The following is a 23129-nucleotide window of genomic DNA, read 5'->3' as shown; positions in this document are numbered from 1 at the left end:
AGGTCAGAGAGGCCAGATTGAGATGGTTTGGACATGTGCAGAGGAGGGATAGTGGTTATATTGGTAGAAGGATGTTGGAGATGGAGCTGCCAGGCAAGAGGTCACGAGGAAGGCCAAAGAGGAGATATATGGATGTGCTAAAAGAGGACATGAAGTTAACTGGGGTGAGAGTAGAGGATGCTGAGGATAGAGTTAGGTGGAAACAGATGATTCGCTGTTCACAGCTAAGAAATATGAAATATGTGCTGGGTTGTGTGTGTGTTTGTTTTAGTGTATATTTTGCTTTTGTACATGAAAAAAAATTATCATAAGCTACTGTATGTTCAGCATGAAATCCCAGTTGTCTCGTCCACTACAACACCCTGTGTTTTTCATGACCTGATGGTTTGAAAGTGACAAACGTGCCCATTACTGCTTATTTAATGCTGTTTTATTACTTCAGCTCCCCTCCTGATGTGAAACACATTCTGTTTGTCTGTTACACACAACTGAATCAATTTACAACTCTTGGGGAATAAAAGGTTTCTCCTTCTCCTCTCCTTCAGCTGAGAGACACACTATGTGTCACGCTGAACTAGTTTGTGACAGCAAAGGCCACAAACACCATAAGCAGTTTACTTTGTAATGATGTTTGGTGTAGTATTTGTGTTTAAGGACAAGCTGAGAACAGCATTACACCTTACCTGTTAGAGAACACTTTGCTGTAATTGTACACTTGGATCTCCAGCATCTCATCAGCATCCAGCCTGCTGGCAATGGGCCATCGAAATGTCTTAAAGAGACAGAACATGATGGGTTTAGAAGACAGTAGGTCTGCAAACAATGATTGTATGAATTAATAATCAGCCTAGACAAAGAAAGAAAATAGTGAAAAAGCTTAAGTTAAACTTTTGTTAGATTATTACTTTAAACCAAGCGGCAGCCTCTGACCAAAGAAGCCAATCTGGAAGCGCCCAAACTTGCAGTTCCTCGAATGGCCACTTGAGGCTGGCTACATAAGGGAGTCGATCCCCATAGACTCCCAGAAGACAGACAGAAATAAACATGGTTTTTTCTCTGTAGCTAATTTCTCCTTCCATGACAACTGTATGTGGGTTGAATTTTTATATAACTCACCCTTTTAAATTATAGAGGCTAAAAGTTGCACATTAATTAAAGGCATGGCTGCTTTAGTGACAGGCGGGAGGGTCCCGCCATACGTAGATGGCTAGTCACTAGCTGTCTAGTGAGGTCCACTCACTCTGAAGTAACAGTTTAAAAAAGATATCAGGTTTCATGTAGATTTGACAGGAAAAGAAAAAAAATTGCAGCTTTATGTTAAATCACTTTCACCAGACTTCTTCTCATAGATCCCTTCACTATTGTCTTTGTCAGGCTGATGAGACACCCGGTATGGCAACATTTTGTTTACTCTATTAAGCATATACTACATCCCTTGTGAAAGGCCTGTTATGTATAAATTAGATTAATGCTGAGGCTGCCAGCGGTACAGTAAATGGATAGATGAGCACTTCAATTAAATCAACAAGTACAGTACAATTTGTCTGAGTGACATTACTACTAATAACCTTTATCATAAGCTATTTTGATGACAGAAATTCAAAAGCTGAATCTTAATCAGTAAATCACCTCCAAGGCCTCTCGGTTTTACAATATAGGAAACAGATTGTATAAGGGAATACAGATAAAGGTTGTACAGGTGCTTTAAAAGTAATTTACCCCATGCTGATACTGGCCTCTCATTAAGGAAAACAGAGCAGGCTGTCTGGCAAGCCATTCATCAGGACTGTCCTATTACCAAATCCTGGGGTTTCTACCCAATACGGGCACACCTGCCTACAAGGATCTGTGGACATGTGTGTCATATTAAACCATCAGTCTGCTCTGTGCCCTGAAGCCCTTCAGTCCCTGGGTTTCTCTTCCCAGACTTCGCCAGGCATAAGCAGAACTGTTTCTGAAACAACATTGATCCTGGAAAGCCAGGCATAAGCAGGACTGCTGCTTCTGAGTAGTTTCTGAAACAACATTGAGCCTGGAAACACCCTCAAGAGTGTTGGTTGTTGGCTGAGATTATGACTAATCCAGCTCTACCACGTCTCAATTACAATTAAATTTCCTCCACTGTCTTTGAAGCATCAAGGCGAGAGGAAGAGAAAGGGGCCCCAGCATGGTGTTAATGTCGAACAGATGACAGCACACAAAGCTAAAAGAGGAAATGATAATATTCACATACTTGTGCATATCACACACTGTAGCTCAGATGATACATACACACCACTGTAAATGCAATTACGTTTTGTTTATCCAACTCTATGGACACTGGATAGCCACATTCATTTCCCCAGAGTGAGAAAACCACTCATTTTAATCTGTGCCTACAAAGACAATGCAAACACATTTACTGTATGTGTTGTTGCCTATGCACACACATAAACACAGATTTACCACTGTTTAGCTTCCACATTCAGCCATGTTAACTCCATTTTGTGTCTCAGTGCTTCAAGCTTTACTATAATGTCCAAGACTACTTATCTCTAAAGGAACACACAGGAATCCACAACATGAAGAAACTACAGTATTTATGTTGACTAATGCTTTCACAGCCACTAAACAGTGGTTTAACTGCCCAGACAGTGCAGACAAATAAAAGCAGAGAATTCACTAAAGTGAGAAAGTGGAAAGGCGTACTATAGCTGCTTCCGCTATGCAAACAGGCACACAACAAACAACAAAATACATGTACTGTACTTATTTCCTTAAAAACGTTTAGATAAAGCTCATACTTAATATGAAGAAAGACATTTTATTATTTATATTTAAGTAATTTAATTAATATTAGAGTAATTCACCTTCACATTCATCCCAAATCTCTGTTATGCTGCAACATTTATTTATACAATACAACAGGTAACATGAGAAAATAAAATTGATTATGTCAAAGTGATTTAAAAATGTCTGTTTTAATCTGCTGTCTCTGAGCAGCATGAAATTAAAATTCAAACACATTTTGAAGCACAGTGCCAATAAAACCTTTATGGGCTGGGTATACAGCCCTCCAGGTAACTGTCATGGAGATCATTTTAAAGAGGCTGTATGTCTACTGGCGACAAATACCATTTTTGTGGACAAACAAAGTAGTGACAAAGTTAGGATGAACTGAACTGTGAGTGGGGGGGCTACATAAAGATCCCCGAGATGGTAGTCCAAGACATTTAGGCTACAGAAAGTAGATAAACCCCAATTTCATTTAGCCGTTTCAGGGTCCTGCATGCGGTCTCACTGTCACACTGTCATGAGGATGACTGAAAAGAACAGAGTCATGGTATCAATAATTAAATTGATATAATTAAATTGATAAGATAAACAAATGAAATTATAAAAACAACAACACTTGTCTCACTTTAGATCCTGTCCTCTATTTTCCGTTTCCATGTTCTGAAGAACACACATTACTATTCCCAGATCCACCCCCTCTAACCCTTTGTACTGTATCATACACAGCCTAATAGGCAGAGTGAGGCTGCTCGTTAGAAGAGACAGGTATGATCTCACTAACCGGACGCTTTGAAGCCACAGCAGCCAATCACAGGGGCTAAACGCTCAACTGAAGAGCAGCTATTACTGCTGTGATCCCACGCCATGGCACTGTGGCGAGCAGATGGATGACCGAACCATCCTCTGTGTACCATGCTTTGATATCTCATAACTGTTGCCATGGACACAGAAGATGAAAACACCTCTATGATTAATTATAAACAATATGCTCTATCTTTTACACTTACTACAAGGTTTGGGAGCAATACATTATATTAACAGTAAGAGAATTCTCCTTACAGTATGTGATCTTTTGTGCTGCATTTACAGGCTTCACATTCTGCAGACGTAGCTGCATTCTTGAGGGATAAAAGCTAAAGGTAGATGCTGAAAGAGGCATTATAAGCAGCTTTCTCATTACAAAAGGCTTTAAGACTGTGAGAAGAGTTGCTCTGAGTTCTCTGGATTTGCAGGTGTGAACAAAACAAAAGACAGTCCACCTCTGCAACAGTAAATTATTAAATGCTGGAACTTCACCCGCCTACATACAGTAGCCTGACATCACCTTTCATTATTCTGCTTCATTCAGTAATATTTTTCTTCTTTCTGTTTTTCCCTATGTGAATTTCATTTTAGTTACATGTCTTGTCATTGTGAGACCCCTGAACTTCTCATTTTAGTGATATTTATCTTTGTATTTCTGATGTTTCAGCAGCAAACCTATAAAAAAATGAATAAAAAAATAACTTCTGAGTGTAATCCTATGTTTGGGATCAATGGCATTCTGATGCTTCTGAACTAGTGCTGTGGCTCTGTCAGGTTTGGTCTATCAGTTTGGTCAACACTGAGATATCTCAACAATTTTTGGATGGACTTGTATAAAATGTTGTGCAGATACCGATGGTCCCTAGAATGTGACTCTTAATGATGTCAGTGATCCTCTGACTGTGGACTTTTGTGGTAAACTATTGGATGAATTGTCATGAAATTTGGCGCAGACATTCATGATCGGAATTGTAACGGCTTTGTTGACCCTACTGATCCTCATTTCACTTTGGTCAGCACTCTGATTAATAATTATTTACCTGCAAAACGTATGACATTTAACACATGCCTCTGAAAATGTTAGCATACCAACATGCTAAAATAAGACTGACGGGTAGCGCAACAGGTATGAGAATTTTTATCCTGTTAATTCAGTCAAATCTCAGTTAGTTTGAAGCTGCAATAAGCTACTCACTGTCTGCTGTTGAACTCCAGATGGTGTGGACATAATGAACAATGCAATTGACAAGTAAGCCGCTCTTAGTCCTTGAAAACAGCTGTTGTTGTGCTGAGAGATAGCACTCAGACCTCAATTAAAAACTTTTCTGCTGAGATGGACTGTTTCTTCCTCTTTTTAGCAACAGCAGCTCAATCTTCTGTTCATTTGGTATTTATTTAACCAGATGTGTTATGCAACAAGTGGTAAACAACAGTCCAAGTATTTATTTAACCAGATGTGTTATGCAATAAGTGGTAAACAACAGTCCAGGGTATAAATTCATTGTATTCCTATTTAAAAATCATGTTGTGGAACTCCAAACACACCTCCACACTGTTTACAGCAGCACCTTCTTATCATAGCTATATACAGTCAATCAGACCAACTAGTGACTGATAACAAAACACATGAGCTAAGTAAATTTGGCATGATATGGATCTGTACAATTTAAATCCAGCATTTGTTGGTTCTATAATAATGCATTTTTTGGATTTAAGTATTATAGATCCATATCCAAATTTACTTACAGTATCTCTACATAGTTCTTTGTTTCTGAGCATATTTTGTTCTTACTTTTAAAGTTTTAAGACTTTTCCACTTTACGTCATCTGCTTGAATTCTGTGCCAGTTTACTGAGGCACCTTGTCACTGCTGAGGCAGCCTCCCTAAAGTAAAGGGGTTTCAAGCTGATGCACATGGGCACACATAGAAATACACTTACAGAAACAGCAGAGGAGCAATGCGCCTCGCACAGTTTCCTTCTCCTAAGGGCTCACAGTAACAAGAGTAAAAATAATAATAATGATATTTTAGTTATACACACTTGTGTGGGCAGATCTACGATATGTCTCCAAGCACATCTAGTATTTTGTCATTCTAAATTTAAAAAACTGATGCACGAACTATGTTAAATAGAGAAAGTCGTAAAATTAGGCTCTCACCCGTTAATCTGCAGACTCTGCTATGCTCATTTTGGCAGCTGATATTTCAGTTTTCAGCTTCCCTCCAACTCTAAGCTGGCAGAGAAAATATTCTGCTCACATCATCATTTATTCAGTGTACTCAGAGAGGGGAAAGCACCGCTCTGAGGCAGCACTACATCTCAAAAACTGGTGGTTTATAAACTATTTGTAGCCAACGGCAATATTCCAGTTTGTGTCTATAGCCCCAGAAGTGACTGTTACTCCTCTTCTCCTTACTGGTGGTCAAGTGGTCAATAAATCAGCTGCTGAAACATGACTTCCAGATGTGGATTACTTTATAACATGAAGTTGTTTTAAGAGACTTTACTTCTCTGGTGACTTACTGGATATGAATCCTGTACTACTGATTAGTTTAAAAACCTCACCCTGATGGTGATACGTTCTCATCTAACATATATGCCTTACTCAAGCCCACTAACTTCCCAAACCTGATTAGTGAGGCATTCGGGGAGTTTTGTGACACGACCTCACTGAGGTCTCGTCCTGCTCTCACTGGTCAGCCACAGCACACCTTCAAGTTCAGAGTGCTGACCAGGCTGATGAGGCTCTCAGCAAAGAAGTACTGCAAGAAAATCAAGATCAAAGATTTTTATTGTCAATTCACTATATGTGCAGGACAGACAGAAAATCGAAAATACTGTTTCTCTCTCAACTAGTATTGAATGCCATCACATTTAGGAAACTAAATGGACAGTGTTCAGCATCCTCACAGCCTGGAGGATGAAGCTGTTTGTAAGTCTGGTGGAGTGGGCCTGAAGACTACAATACCTCCTCCCGCTTGCTGGCTGTATTCACTATGTGTTGCAGAGTCCTTCTGCAGGAGGCAGTACGGCCTCCGTACCACACAGTGATGCAGCCAGTGATGACACTGGTGCCCTGGTAGAAGGAGCACATGATGGGGGGTGGGGCACTAGCTCTCCTCAGTTTGCGGAGCAAGTAGAGGCGTGTTTGAGCCTTCTTGGCCAGTGATGTGACGTTGTTGGTCCAGGAGAGGTCCTCAGAGATGTGCACCCCCAGGAACTTGGTGCTGCTCACTCTCTCCACTACAGCACCATCGATGGTGAGTGGGGGATGCTTTAGAGGTTTTCTCCTGAGGTCCACAATGATCTCTTTGGTCTTCCCCACATGGAGGAAGAGGTTGTTGTTCTTACACCAGTGGACCAGTTGGCACACCTCACTCCTGTAGTTGGCCTCATCATTGTTGGTAATGAGGCCAACTACAGTCATGTCATCCGCAAACTTGACAACCTACAGCACCAACCACATTGGTAGGTTGGAGCCCCTGTGTTCAGTGTGATGGTCTTGGAGATGTCGCTGCCGACTCGCACACATTTTGTGGCCCCCCTGTTAGAAAGTCCAGCACCCAGTTGCAAAGAGAGGTTTTGAGTCCCAAGTGTCCAAGTTTTTGTATAAGCTGCTGGGGAATGATTTTGCTGAATGCTGAACTGAATGTGCACAGTTGAGACCATATTCCTAAAACAGCCCTGTCTAGAAAATGCATTTATGTGCAACTATGTTCAATAATTTCAAAATGAAGGAAATGTAACATCGACTGGACTACATTTTGTTGTATAGATCTAGCATCAGCTGGGAGTCAGGATGCCAGCTCCAGGCTCTGGTGTCACTGAGGTGTGTTTTGTACACCCACTGTCCACCCAGACCACCTGCTGGTAACTCCAGGGATGTAGCGCTGCATTCATAAAAAAAATATGAACATAATTCAGCCATTACCTCTGACACCACAACATAAATGGGAAAACTATTTAGTAATTTCTTGGTAATTACCAAAATGTGTGTGTGTGTGTGTGTGTGTGTGTGTGTGTGTGTGTATACATAAACTACTGTATATATACACACACACACCTTTTTTTATTAAAACTGATTTCATAAAATTATTATCAAAAAAGTATTGTTTAGGAACTGGCATCAAAGTCAAGGTATCTAGAACAATACCCAGTCCTATTTATGTGTCATTCTGAGAATGTCAATTCATTTGAGGGACTTGCTGACAGACCTATACAATTACTAAAACCACCAAATTTGCAACAAGACACCATTTACTCTCACTCATTTCAACACATCTCACTAATCAACACAATGGCCATCCATGTGACCCTGTAATGATCATGTAAATTCAACATCCCCGTAGGACTTGCACATTTATCTGCAACTGTTGGGCGCAATCATTTGTGAAACACAACACTGCCATTACAGCACTGCTTGTAACTCACTTTTGTGAAACACGCATCAAGACAGTATGTGCACAACACCCTGAAAAAGCCATAAATTTTGTTATGTAATCATGAGACTCTCATTAAAAAGTCAGATTGTGGACTGTAGCAGCTAGAAGATAGCGGAGGACTGATTGCACTGATTATGTTTGGATAGGAGTTCCTCTCGCTTGTCTGCATTCAAATCAGTTCAAATCTCTTGATATCTTGTTTGTAACCCAAAAACAGATACATTCATAATCAAATTCTTACATGTGCTCTCGCTCTCTCTCTCTCTCTCTCCCTACAGCCACATACAGTATATGCAAGGCTTCCAGTTATTTCTACATAGTGAGAGGGAAACCTTGGTGTACTACAGCTAAAATTCAAATCCCACCAAGGAATGAATAATATATATTCCTCATCTAGTCTATCTGCATACTGGTTCAAATGTACCCTGCTAGTCACTGCATAAAGCAACAAGACACACAACTCCATGCTAATGGCCCTCAACTCCAGGGGTTGGACTGAAACTTACCGAGCCATGCAAATGTTCCAGTGCAGAGGATGAGGATGTTAAATGAGGAGGATGGGATGAAGAATTGCTCCAGTGTTAGGAATAGTAGGGGGAGCAGTACATGTGTGCTTGGGCAACAGCAGCATGCAACATGCCCACACACAAATACACAAACTGTAAGGAACTACTGGAAGCACAAGTCATCTGAAGGGAAGCCTGGACATTTTATTGATGCTGAGTGATGTTAACGAACTCCCCAGCACTACAGGACCAAGTTGCGAGCATTGGGTAAGGCTGTCACAAGAGATCACATGTCAGTGCCAGCCACTCAGTTCTATGCCAGTTACTGTAGTCAGGCTTCAGGAATAATACAACACACCATTATAAATATTTCTGACACATTTCTCCCTTTATCTATATTTCTGTCTTATATTTCAACAGAGACACTACAAAAACAACATTTCTGTGAGGACTGTGTATGCTCACCTGGTATTACTCACACTGTGGGGACCAAACTCCATTTACACACTCACAGTGAGGGAACATATAATTTAATTTATACATTTATAACAATTTCACCAAAATGGAAACATTCGGAGCTTCTTAAACACAAATGTTAAAGCGGAAGTGTTGCATTGAATTGCATACAATTGTACAGGTGTACCTAATAAAGTGGCAACTGTGTATGTGTGTGTGTGTGCATATGTAAGTGATTAAATGTGGACAGTTATTTGGCCATTTTCCTGATTAGACTGAAAACAAAAGCCTGGGTTATCAGCAAAGGAAGCCACACTCTGCTTGTGAACCCATCAAAAGAAAAGTGTTTTCTCTGCACAAACAAGCAGCTCAGTGAAAAAAAAAACTTTAGTGAAACCACCCTTGAGAAGGAATCATATGTGTTTGAGGTGCTTTATCTTTTGTTTTTCTTATGTAGTTCCCTCTGTTCTTTCTCATTGACTTTGTCGGGATTTCTTTCACCGCTACACTCTTGATCCCTTAACCCTCGTCTCTTTCTTATTTCCCCCCTCTGCTCTCTGAATTTGAATGCATCATTAAAGCCGGTTACTTGGTGTGTCAGGAGCCTGTAGGAAAACCTGTAGGAAACCTATTTTCAAAATAGTGAAAAGAGACTGACCAACCTGCACCACAGGGGCAACAGTGAAATCTTTTGTGTCCGTAAAAGGATACTCAGGTAATTTATGTAATGAAATTTACTGGACATAAACTGAAGTGGTCAAGAATTTACAGTATATCACTAAATTTTCACTTTAAGTTAAAAGGAGTTATAGTGCAGGAAAGCTATTTGGGGGACCTGCTTTTCCTCATTACAGCAGAGGAGCAGTAACTTATGGAGTGTCTAGTTTAATTACCACATAGAAAGTGTTCCACGGCACGCATGAGTGCTACTTCTGCCTTCCCTGTCAGACCCTGACAGGCCATCACTGACCAAGAGAAGGACATTACGAGAATCTGCAGTGAGCTCAGCTGTTAGCACTGTCAAGTTGCAAGAAGGCCTTGGTTTCTTTGTTGAGCTGTGTTATCCCAGAGTGTGTATGGGGTTTCTCAACACGTTCCTGGTTTTATCACATAGTCAAAAGAGGTCAACCATAAACTCTCAATACCTTATTATTGTGAAAGTAAATACATTTCCCTTTCTATTTATTAGCCTTTTAAGGAACCCCATTTCTCGTTCAACGTCGGCTGGCATAGTGTAAAGATCCCTGCAAACCTGGTGTAGTCTGAATGATAGAAAGCTGTGAAATTATATATGCATACTGCAAGCAAACATAGTGTAGATTTAAATTAAAATTTGACTCCATTAGCTATATCATGTCTACTAATTACTAATCTTTATACACTGGTTAATTAACAAAAGCTGCAAGCTGTGAATCAGCATACTGGTATCTACAGAGCAGAGTGGAAGGCTGTGGTTTCTATTAGAGATAATTGCTGACTGGTCATTATTGAGATGGGCTGGTGCAGGACAGAGGAAAAGAAGATACTGACCTGATTAAAGTGGGCCTCCTCCTCACAGTTCTCTGCTACACGGCTGTAGAAGGACAGACCTGGAGGGTGATGAGGATTTGTTTTAGGTTAAAAACAAGAGAAATTATTTTTAAAAAATGGCATTATGATAACTGTCATTTCAGTGTGAGTGGACAGACATGCAGCAGGGGATATTAACAAAGCACAACTTGGAGCAGTCGATCTGGCTATATATTTGAATCTGCTTGCATTATGAGACTGGCAATGAAATTTCAGTTTCAGGTTTTTCGCCACAGATCCAGGTTTAATACATCAATGCATCAATTCTCTGGGAGACATTTATCAAGATTGTCCTATTACTGTCTAAGATCTGTTTACATCTGTCAGACTAAAGAGCAGTGAAAAGACAAATGAATGACTTAAGCACCTAAAATCACACAAATGAGACGGGCTGTGTGGAGCCACATTAGACAGAAAAAAAAGCAGCTAATGAAACTGACAGAACAGAGATAGAGAAACAAGCAGTGAGAAAAACACATGAAAATACAAACATCATGAAAGAGATGACACTTGTGCCAAGGTTAAAGACAATACAGTGCAAAGAATCTCTACATCAAATGATCATGAAAACAAAAATCTGTTGGTTTAGTGTGTATTTGTGGTTATACACAGGGTAGACAGCCATTCACTATATAGTAACCTGACTCCCTCACGTTTGCTATATGGCCTGAGCTCACCTGGTTTCTTTGTGATGCTCATGAATGGTGTCGGACTACTGTGTGCATTCTGCTTTGTTGTGATAGTTTGCTTTGTGTATCTGGGGCTTTGTGTGGACACTGATGTCTGTTTGGATGCATGTGGATAACTGATGTGTACTTACTTTATTTTGAATTACATATATACATATTTACACACGCATAGTGACCTACAAAATTAATTACAGACCCTGTCAGTTTGGCTGTAATAATATTTTTTGAAAAAAAATATGTAGATAGATTCTGCCTGACAATGACATGTTAATATTACTAGTATTATTATTATTAATATCTGTGCTGAAAGCATCTTTTCACACATTCACAGCAAATAACCTCAGAGTTTAGACAAAGAAAAAGACGCAAACATGCACAAGCAGAACTTAAGATATTTTAGGTTTCATACAACCTCATCGGTTCAACTTCACCAGGTTCCATTCATAATCTATGTCTCAAGTATTCCTCTCTCTCTCGCCCATCATTCCCCACTCCCTGCAACCCTATGAAAACCCACATCTTTTGAATTCATTTTTAGAAATAAACACCACTTAAATGTCAAAGAGGGAGAGACAATACTCCTCCTACATTATTCAAAACAGAGGCATTGCTGTCATCTAACTAAAGACGTGGGTTTAGTAAAGTAGACCATGTGAATCTTATGTAAGGTGCTCCACACTAAACTAAGCTTTCTGCTATTCAGGTTGGTTTTTGTCCTTGCTAGAAACACAGAGAAACAAAGCAGGAGAGGAGAGTGAAAAGAAAGAACCAACCTACGATGGAAAGAGAAGGAACGGAGAGTGCATTTTTTATTTCAACCAGGCAGACTGAGATGAAAGGAGTGACAGCTAAGGATGAAGAGCATTGTGAAAGACAAATTAACAGAAATAAAAAGGGCACAGAGGTACCTTTACCTGGAGATAAGGGTGGGAAAAAATAAAAAAGCAATGAAAAGCATTTTGTAAAGCCACTTTTATGTTTAGGGTGTAATTGGAATTGCCCTGCCTGCTTTTTAAGCATGTTTGTTTTTCCATAATGAGATTTCATTTTACTTGATTTCTGACCAATTTACAAGCCAAACAATAGATGATTTGCAACCCAAACTGGAGCCGTAATGGAAACTAAACCCACAGTAAATGTCACAGAAAAGAGTGCTTCAGGGAGGAAAAGTAATTTAAATGATGTTGGCAGGATACAGTAGATTGCAAAAAGGTCTGCTTCGGTCCAGTAACTAGTAAAAAGACACCATCTGCCCAGGCAGCAGTGTAGATGTCAGGTGTCTGAAAGTTAGGAAGAGGGTCGATACACAGTAAAAAGAGTTGGTCATAAAGAAGGAACGCTAACCCCTTAAGCTAGAAAAGCATAGTTTAAAAAGTGATTAAAAATTTAAAAGTGAACATTCTGCTATCAAATGGTGTGTCACGTTAAATTGTGCTGGAGATCATGCAGGATAATGTGCAGAGTTCCAGCCTCTAAGCATTAAGAACTAATGTTGTTTTTGATAAAGCCAAGAGATACAGATAACAGTAAGGACTCATCAAAGGCTTTTCATGAAATAAATGGAGTTTTGATGCTCAAACTTTGAAGAAATTGAGCCTTCGTTGTATCTGGTGTTAGAGAATAATGAACCATCATTAGGTCTTGTTCCATGTCAGACGTAACATGTGGGGTCGGTCTTATATACTTAACATCTTGCTTTTCTAGAGATCATTTATGGGTTGATGAACTCTGTGGGTGGGAGCTTCCTGACAGACCTCTTCCTCTCCAGACAGGAGGTTGTTTGAGCTGAAAGCACTCAGGATGCCCTACTATCAGAACTTGACCTCTCAGATTAAGTGATTCAATCTCTGACTTCCACTACTAATTTGGTGCTAAATAAAATAGAACTTTCATAATGCCTTTGAAGTAACATTGAAATCAGGCTCACATGAGATATTGAGCCCCTAATTTCTAAACTCGGAATGACTTCACACACACAAACAAAAAAAAGGCCAGACAAACAGCAGTATCTGAAAATAACAATAAAACAAATTTGATAACAATATTTAACATCAGTATCACATGAAAACAGCTATAATAGGGGTATTTTACAAAAGTATTATTTTCAAATGAGTGTGAGTTGTGACACTGTGTCTGGATCTGTATGTGTGCACTCATATTTATGAATGTGGAAAAAAATCCACATATGTGTATTCCGATTTGCAAGTGTAATAAGATTTATGAATGTGTCAAAGAGAATGTAAATGTGTATCCAAATCTATTGTATATTATGCTGGACAATGTATTAAGTGACCATGTGAAAACAACCTACAGAGATGAACCTACCGAGAAATGTTGTCCTTTACTGTTTAAACTAGCCCTCGCTCATAGTGTGCATTTGATTAAAAAAGCTCCTAAAACCTGAGATTGTTGTTCTAGCGTATCAGCATTTGGGTCCCAGATATAACTATTGGTTTTTATACAAGTTGATTTCAAAACCAACCCAACGCAGAGGTCATATAAGACTTTCACCATAGTCCTAAAGGCATCTTCGAATCCCTAAAGAATCCTCTAACTATCTGGATGATACAGTAGATCATTCAGTCTACTGAAAGTGAACTGGTTTCCCAAAACAAAGATGGGGGCACTCAGACTACCTGGATAAGAAACCGGTTTGTAACTTTGGAAACAAGTTATTACATCTGTTTTTATCAAGCAAGGAAAACATATTTTTTAACCCAGGAGGTAAGACGAATCTTTATAAATTAGAGAACACTGTCATGATAATAGTAAGTAGTGATGTCCAAATGAAGCAGTGAACCAGTATTGAACCACTTCATCAATTGTACTGAACATGGGTTCATTCATTCAAAGGTTCGTTTCAGTAACATCTAGTAGTGAAATAGGAGACATTAAAACAATGTCTGAATTATGGGTTGGGTGTAACTAGGCTTTGTGTGAATGATGTAAATACATTTTTGTAAAGACTGATCGGTCGGGTGATTCTATAAACTTATATAGTGTTGTAGATGGGAGAAGGTGTGCTTGGGGAAAGAGAGGATGTGCTAGGATGGTAGGGTGTGTTTATGTAACTAGGGCAGGGTGTGATTATGTACATGGGATGGAGAGTCAAAGAGTTTTATTGAGAAACAATATTTTTTCCACTGTTTTTGGACTGAGCCGGTGTCTTTTCTTGCTGACAACTTCTCCAGCTTTCTAAAACACACGTTCACATGGCACTGATGAGGCTGGTGTACATGGGTATTGCTTTGCTAGCAAAAACAAATGTGGGTAAACATTTGTGTGTTTATTCCAGTAGGTCAGATGAGCTTCACATCTTTCCAAGGGAGGATCTGTCATATACAGTATATAGTCCTTTTACACACCTACGAAACAGGTGAAGCATGCACAGTAAGGTCTGGGGTTACGAACCAGTATCGACTGTTTGAACCAGTCACTTGATTCATTCAGAGGACTGAAGCAGTTTCTGCTTTGGACGCCATCGGTCACATGTCTTTTTCTGCACCAAGCAAAATTCAAAGCAGTGGCTCAAGGAAAATGCCTCTTTGAGTCTGAAGCGTGTGTCAGATCATCAGTGTCAGACGGCCATCACTAGTAGTAAGCATTTTAACGGCCTTGGGTTTTACCTGATAAACTAACACTGGCTAGTTAAGTTACCTGTGACCTCAGTGAATGCAGCGTTAACGTAATAAGGGCACGAAAGGGGGCAAATGAAGTTTCCCTCGGGAATTGATGAGAGACCAAAACAACGCTAAAAAGTGGGAACACTGAACTTACATTCATCAGGTGGACAGAAATCCAACTCCAAATCTAAATGACCGATAATACTGCTTCATGGATGATTGGGAACCATTTACTAGCAAGTTTGCCATATTAACAAGATAGGGCAGTGTTGTGTTTATTAATTTTTCCTTTTTGTCCCTTTATTTTTTGTGAAAAATGTTTATAATTTACAATGATCTCCATATTTAGGCAATTTAAATAAGGCCAATAACGGTCAAACTGGTTGGAAATCTATGCTTTAATCTTTAACAATGGATTTTATTTTAAAAAATATATGTGAAGCTTTAATGTGAAATGTAAAATACTTGCCAGACAAAATAATGGAGTAAAAAGTGTAATATTTCACTCTGAAATGTAGTAACATAGCCTATAAAACAGAATAAAATAGAAAATCTCAAGCACAGTACAGTCCTTGAGTAAACAGTCCACCACTGCTGTTTCCAGACCTTTTTCTAACAATTTTATTGTTGACATGTTATGTGTTTTGCAGCTATTGAGAAGACTGGATGTGCATCTCATCTTTTTCTTAAAAAAAAAACTTCAAATACAAGCATATACAGAATTTGATGTAAGTGAAACCAATAAAAGGGTTGAACTGCACTGGTTTGACATAACATATCAGATACTGTAGGGCAGAAAGTTGGGCTGATAAAGCACACACACAGACACACACACATCTTTGCTTAGGCTATTTGAAATTACACAGATGCACTGCAGAAATTGTGCTGACAGTTAGATCAATGAAGGGAACCAGAGACAGTCTCATCCTTTATATGGATAACATGGTTCATGTAATAGACAATCAATACCTTGTTGTGTTCACTGCAGCACATAGCACAACCCTGACACCTATCCCTTAGTGCACACCCTGACACATACACTCACAAAGACCAGATGTGAGAGGAAGAAGAGGGTGGTGGTCCTTTGGACAGCTGGAGTCTTATCAGAGATCAGCTGGAATTTAACACCTGTCATCTGTCAGAGAGAGAGGACTGATCACTAGGTACCGAAACAGTCACCTCTCTCTGTTCCTTTGTCTTTCTCTCTCTCTTTCACACACACACACACACACTCACAAAGAAACATAGGGTGATGGAGAATGAATCCGCTGAACTCCTTCCAAAGGTCCCTCAAATACTACAGTGACTCCTGATGCAGCAGGACAGGGACTATGATAATAATCTCACAGGACCTTTAAAATGCCAAAGAACTGATGGACTGGCAACTACCCGTCAGGTATGACAAAGACAAACCCCATGCACACCCCATCTCCAACACCCTCTTCAGTAATGGATGCTGGTTTCTTGCACTTATTGCTTTAGATGTAAAAAGCCACACCTGCTCAAACTGTAATGTCACTGTACTCCCAGGGACACTTACACTTAACTGCCTTTTGCCTTGTGTGGCTACTATAGCAAATGTAATGTTGTAATGTCACTATATCCACCATCTTTTTGGTGTTTGGTACTGAATGTTTAATAACACTGATATAATAGGTTTCATGGGTTTTGGGGGTAGCCAATATAATTTTAAGGCTAGACTAATGCAGGTATTTTAGGATTTCTAAAATAAATATGTTTTTAGTGATCAACCAATCAATCATAAACGTTATTGCCAAGTATATTAAAATACTAAGAATTTGACTCCGGCTCAGTGGCCCCCGGTGTGCACCAAATAAAACTGGGGAAAAAACTGAATGACAAGTAAGAAAAAAATAAGATGATTGCCAAATCCAGACAGATCCTTTTTTCAATGAGTTCTGTTTGCTTCTGTGGATTAAACGCGCATTGGCACATCAGAGCGCAGCGCGTCTCCCGTGACAGCCGATCCAAGAGAGGGTGCCCCAACTTTTTTACACAACCACAGCCGTTGATTATCTTCCATCAGGTTGTCTCACATGAATAAAATCAAAACACGCCACACAGCTTGGTTACATTTCTAGATATACGGGCTACGACATAAATGAAAGATGTCCTACCTCTGAATGTAACTTTGGCGATCCTGTCACCTTTTCCCCGGAGGTGAGCGGCCGTCTTCAGGTGAACCATTAGAGACATCATCAGTCCACGCTGGTCAGGGGAGTAATTTTACTCCACACAGATAGTTGAACTGGTTTGGTGCAGACTGTGGTTAAAGATCTTTATCTGCGCCTCTCCTTGCGTCTGGATTCGCGAGACCCCAGAATCGTTTTCCATAAAAGCAGCATGTACAATGCTTAAAATTTGTCTTCTGACATCAGCAGCAATTAAAGACTGATCACAGGCTTTGGTTAATATTTCCTCCTGCTCCGTGCTCGGTATCCGCTGAGTCTGTCGCGCATCTCCGAGCTGGCACTTGTTTTTGACTCTGCTGGTTGCGCAGGAAGGGCGGGAGTGTGGGCTTCAGCTTCAGCGAGGGGATGGTGGATGCCCTCACTGTAAAAGATCAGCCCAGCCCTGGGATCTGGGGGAATTTTCAGTACCTACTGTTTTTCAGTGCTCAAAAATCTTGGACCAGGAGCCTATGCGTTATTTAATTTATCATTACTGCAGACAGCCTGGTCTTAGTCGGTAAAAGAAGATTCATATATTCAACAAATTCCAACTGATAAAAAGATAGAGGATTCTAAAAAGTCTGTAAACATGGATGTGAATGTAACAAGTTAATAAATGTTAATGACCTTCAGTTTTTTATACATGGTATGGCTGTATTATTATTTCTATGAAGACAGAGTTTACTGTAACATTAAGATAGATTTCTACTGCATATTTTAGGAGTAGATTTTATCCTTCAGTTACATTTGCCAGGAAACTCCTTTTTCCCTTATTGTTGTGGACAAGGGCGGCTAAGGTCAGGGGTCAGATGAGATGAGCTTTGTCACTTGTCTGTTGTTGGTCTGTATGCTGTGATAACAAACAACAGACCGCACCTCCCACCTGCCAGCTGGTGCAGTGTAATCCCTGTATCTGTAACAAGGAAAGAGCAGCGGGGTAGCTGTGCCAAGGGGTTTCACAACACAGTCCAGGTCTAGTCCTGATGGGTTCTTGAGGAAGAATAGCTTGATGTGTGATTCAGCTGATGTTGGTACAAAATGTGTGGGAAACCTTGCCATGAGTGCAAGACAACCGATAAAACATGCATTTCAGGAATATGCACCAAGAGATAGGTTTGTGTAAAGTTGCATTACATATGACACAGTTCAGTTTCATGTTATGGCAAGTGCTAAACTAAGCAGTGAGAAGCTGGGGGTTTCTTTTACAGAATGCCACTGTTTCCAGGAGTACCACAACACTGATGGGAACTGATTGCTCTTCCTGTGGTTTCTTACATTTTTTCTCCATTAAAAGGTTTTTTCCTCCTTGTGTTTTTCCTTTCTTAAAGACAGAGGGTGTCGCAGGCTGTACACATTGTAAAGGCACTTGAGGCAAATTGTGATAATTGGCTATACAAATAAAATTTAATTTAACTTCACTCCTTCTGGCAGCACTGTGATGTCTCTGGTCTTCCACATCCCAGCAGGCACAGTGACACACTACTGACACAGACATCAGCTAAGATGTGGACACTGTGAGATAAGACTTGCATCATCTGCTCAGAATAGCTTCTACACGAAAACACAGAACAATCTAGAATACTCTTTGTTATGCTTTATTTAAATTCTACATCTTTACAGCCTCTGTAGGATCAGTTTTTCTATTAAGCTCAGTGTTTTTTCTTATCAAACCACCCTATTTTTAGGCACAGTTGACAACAGCTAATTAAAAGTTGCCCTCCCCTCAACTCTCCACTGATAATTAGGAAAGTATGGTACAAAGTTACAATGGTCGAATGAGCGAGCCGGTTCATTAATTCAGCATTTCTGTTTCTATTTGCAGATATCCAGAGGAATAGCACCGACTGACATAAAGCACTGCACTTATATTGAACAAATAAAGTATAATCTTAGACATAAATCAGACACATATCTAATCGCCAAGTATAAGATGTATAATATACAGGCATGACATGGTGTCACCTGAGGAGCAGTCCAGTCCTTTCTCCTCCTTTCTAGAGTGTTAGGGAATGAGTGACAGTGTCTTTGCACATTTGTGGGTTTGCAGAGTGAGTGAAAGAAACAATTTTATGCTTCAATAAGATATTTTTTAGTTTACAAATCAACAATTTGTGCTGCAGTACTGTGTAAAAGAGAGATTATAGCAGTAATAAAGTTAAAGTTTTAGGGTATTTTGTCTCATATATTATTCATAATATTAAAATGCAGTCAATGTTTTATATGTACTGCTTATTTAACCCCTGATTTCAGGTGTCACTTCCAGTCATTGTTGTATTCAGTCATGAGCCAGTGATGAATAAAATCTTTTTCCAGTGTAGATAAAGTGTGAAACCAATAGAGGGAGATGTTGGTCTGGACTCCAGCTTACTTACAGTCAAGTTCAGAAGTCCTGTTCTTCTAGAGCCCTTACAGGCACAGACAGCAACACTCAGTTTATGTACACAATGCTAAAACTAATGCAGTGTAACATAATAAATCCTGAAACCTATCGTCCCTATCATAAGATATTAATGTTTAGTTTTTGTTGAAACAGATTTAGAGAGACTTTCAGTGTTATGGTCATTTTGGAGGCTGCAGTTTGTGGTGATGTTGAACTGTCTTGTATTAGAGGTGTTTCTATTATTTTGTCCATCTCATTTATATCAACAAGGGTAAGCTAACAGAAAAAAATGCCAGTTTAGATCATTAAGACTATTACAATATACATTGACAAATCTGACTTCAAATTTTCAGTATTAATAAGAATATTATGAACAGATTAGCCTTTGAGCTATGAGCACTCTTCAGTAATTGCCCATCTGTCAGATTGTTGCTGGAAATGTGCAGTTTTAATTAAAAGATTGAGCAGTTTTACAGCAAAACACACGAGTCTGATTTGACAAAAGTGCTTATAAGGTGTTGACTGATTCAGACAATTATCCACCTTAAGTGAGATAGCAACTGTGGGGGAACAAAGGAGATGTTCAGTTCATGTTCAGTATAAATTTCCACTTTAATTCAATTTGGACAAGCAGAAACTCATTTTAAAAACTGACTCTATTAGGCATATACTCTTACTCATTCATCTTAATTACAGCATTAAAGTACAGAATTTTAGATGCATCTTTAGTACTATTATTGTAAACCATCAGTTCTTTTCAAAGTCTTTAATTATAAACAGGCCGTACTGTATTTAAGAACAGTTTCTTGCGCCATCTAGTGGTTAAATGACTTCTTTTAAAAGTGGTCGTAACTGTCTCCTCGAATTAGATTATTTGTTAAAGTCTTGGCCCTTTGTTCTGTTCTGTCACACTTAGTGCAGTGATGATAGTGTCGCTTAAGTGTTTAATCCTAAAGTGGAAAGGCATGAATAAGGCTGGAACAGGTCAGGACAGATGGGTTACAGATGTGCTTACATAAGGGGTTTTAAAGAGGCTGCGTTAAAGTAAAAAAAAGTATGATATTAAATAAAAGAATAGTGCTAAAATGGTGCACACTAAACAAGAGCAGAAAGTGGATGTGTAATTTGCGTTTAGAAATTAACGAACAGCTCAGATCTGAATTATTCTGCTACTGATTGGTCGTCCACACACTGTCAGTCGTTGTTCTGTCTCCACCTGCTACCTCAGCTTTACTCAGTACTGCTCCCTGAACCCAAAATCAATGAGGAACACTTTTAAGCACGCAAAGAAGTAGGCTAATACCAAGGAATTCTGCGTCATTTTTGAATAAGAGAAACTTTGAGAGTCTTCGGACAGGACTTTGTTTCGCAGTTCCCATGTTCTTCTTACTCAAATTTATATAAAGATTTGAAACCTCTGAAATCCCTACGGTCGATTGGAGAGGTTTGTGGGTATAGACATTTGACTGGTACGGAAGAGCAGAGGGGAGGGCGTGTGTGTCCCAGCCCTCTGCAGCTGGTGCGTCGCTCCGCAGCATTAGCGCGCCATAGCCACTATGGCTTTAGCCGCAAGCAGGACGCTCTTGGCGCTATTCGTTACATTTTGCGCACCAGAATGCGGGTGGACAGGTAAAGGAATTATTTACTTTTTCCTGAGCAGGTGCACGGTTTGCACTTTCTCCTCTTGTAGTTCAATGGATTCAATTTGTTTGTTGAGACAGTTGCTGCAGAGTGTGACTTTATCCAGTATATTGCTGCAGTTTGTGCATTAATAATACATCAAAATGTAACATTTTATTAGTATGCACAACAGACTTAAACATTTCCAAAGCCCCAGTCGCTGCAGATGTCATTCTTCACAAAATTAAATAGATTAACTTGAGCTATTAAGAGTGCATTTAATTATTTTGAGTGTGCTTTTTGATCCATCACTTGCAGATGTAATAGAGTTTAAGTGAGCAGTTGCAGAAATTGTGGACTTTGACAGTATTTTCACTGTTGTTATTTTATAGGGGAAACTGATGTTGCAGCAGTCATGCTTAGGTCATAGAGTCTAACTGTGAATAACAAGTAGAAGGTGGTAAATATCAGGTTACAGCATAGGACACTGTGTATAAAAGGTGTTTTTCTGGTCTGCTGTCAAACTGGTGACTAATCTGGCTCATGGTGGTGATACAGTGAAGGATTAAATTAGTAAAATCAGATTTCAGGCGAAGCAGCCCACATCCTCCAGACAGCGAGATAGCCAAAATAATAAAAGTGCCATGGAGCCTGTGGAGTTTTGGAGGGGAGGTAGCTACTGTAGGTTTAAAAAGCTAGTCTGTATTTCTGTCTGTCCTCCTCAGTGCACTTACTGTGACACCTGATCTGAACGTGTCTGTATGGTTCCGTCTCAACTGTAAACACTTAGTGTATGAAGTCATTCGCTTTCTGTGAATACCAGCAGCAGCTTTTTGTTCAAGTCTATTGCTCTGGGCTGTCCACTTTTCCTGTTTTTTTGGAAGCATTTTCAGAGCAGTCACACACTTTTCCTACCACATCCAGGTTCTCATTTATTCACGTCTATACAGTCACACCCGGGAGCTGCTTAGTACAATTCACAGCTGCTTGTCACATACTGTAGCAGTGCTGCTAGAGCAGTTTGGAGTAAAATGCCTTCCTCTCAGGCACTTTGATAGTAATTATTGTAAAGGGAGAGGAGCATGTTGATCATTAATTTTCTCCACACACATGTCAGCCTACAATTTTCAGAACAGTAGATGAAATTGGGCTTGTGGGAGTATCTGGACACCCATGCAGGAGCAGTGCAAATAGAGAACAGAAGCATATTGTAATTTGGGTCATAAATAATGTCAGCATCTTCCATGTAGAAGCTCATAGTAACTGGAGCAGAGAGCGGGGGAGAGGGAATCATGTCTTGCAGGCAAGTGAATTTGATTTCTCTGCTTCAGATTCTGCAGATGACCAATCTCACAGAAAGCTCTTAGAATCTGGAATTTTATAAATTCAGCTTTTTTGCATTTGGGAAACATGAGAGTTACAGATGGGCAAGGGTAGCATGTGTCTGATATTTCTAATATTTTCCACAGTGTATGTTTGATCACCTGGTGTAACTTGATCCAGTGACCCCACCCTCCTGCAGCTTGGCTGCCTGTCAAACCTGCCAGCGATGGCATGTCTTGTGTCTTGATGTCATCTCTATGCGCCATTCCAGGTGTTCAAACAAGTACCACCTGGCCTGTGAACACACCTGTGAAAACACAGTAGATGCCAGTGTACTAAGTGTGGTGCAGGAAGATAGAGCATAAACCAACACTGTAACGTGTCGAGCTCCATCAGTGAGTGGATATTGAATAATTTGGGAAGTTCACTGGTTTCAGAAGTGAGCTTCTGACCACCAACACTGATCTGCAACATATTTACTGACCAGCTTCTGTTTGTAAATGTCTCATGTCATAAATGTCATATGATGGAACTCTCCCAGGTTAAACAATTATTCACTTGAGGTTATTGCTTTTTAGTAAAATCAGTCATTTCCCTGTTAAATGAAGTTTAACTCTCAGCAATATAGTGTCAGCATCTATTTAGTCTGGTGACTGATGTGCTGGATGGACAGAAGTCAGAGGTAATGACTATCTATGGTCATGGCCACTCTCTGATGTGGCAGCCCAACAAGTTTAAGTTTAGGGAA

General features: G+C 39.7%; 2 protein-coding genes across 11 annotated transcripts in view; one reads left to right on the top strand and one right to left on the bottom strand.

Annotated features, from left to right (window-relative positions):
* otofa (otoferlin a) overlaps positions 1 to 17346 on the bottom strand; it is a 60876-nt gene extending 43530 nt beyond the window's left edge. For all 10 annotated transcript variants that reach the window (XM_020588149.1, XM_020588199.1, XM_020588207.1 and 7 more), the window contains exons 1-3: positions 17005 to 17346; positions 10516 to 10574; positions 684 to 772 (exon numbers count right to left, since the gene is read on the bottom strand). In XM_020588149.1, coding sequence (XP_020443805.1) covers positions 684 to 772; positions 10516 to 10574; positions 17005 to 17086 — 230 coding nt within the window. In that variant the 5' untranslated portion in view covers positions 17087 to 17346. The remainder of the gene's footprint in view (positions 1 to 683; positions 773 to 10515; positions 10575 to 17004) is intronic.
* A 3641-nt stretch (positions 17347 to 20987) lies between these two features.
* The window catches only part of fndc1 (fibronectin type III domain containing 1), a 27634-nt gene continuing 25492 nt past the window's right edge, over positions 20988 to 23129 (top strand). The window contains exon 1 of the mRNA XM_020587846.1: positions 20988 to 21067. Coding sequence (XP_020443502.1) covers positions 20995 to 21067 — 73 coding nt within the window. The 5' untranslated portion in view covers positions 20988 to 20994. The remainder of the gene's footprint in view (positions 21068 to 23129) is intronic.

Source organism: Monopterus albus, unplaced genomic scaffold (genome assembly GCF_001952655.1).
Source record: "Monopterus albus unplaced genomic scaffold, M_albus_1.0 scaffold9.1, whole genome shotgun sequence".
In the NCBI taxonomy this organism is placed as follows: domain Eukaryota; kingdom Metazoa; phylum Chordata; class Actinopteri; order Synbranchiformes; family Synbranchidae; genus Monopterus; species Monopterus albus.
The sequence above is the reverse complement of the archived record's forward strand: the minus strand, read 5'-3'. Positions and strand labels throughout refer to the sequence as shown.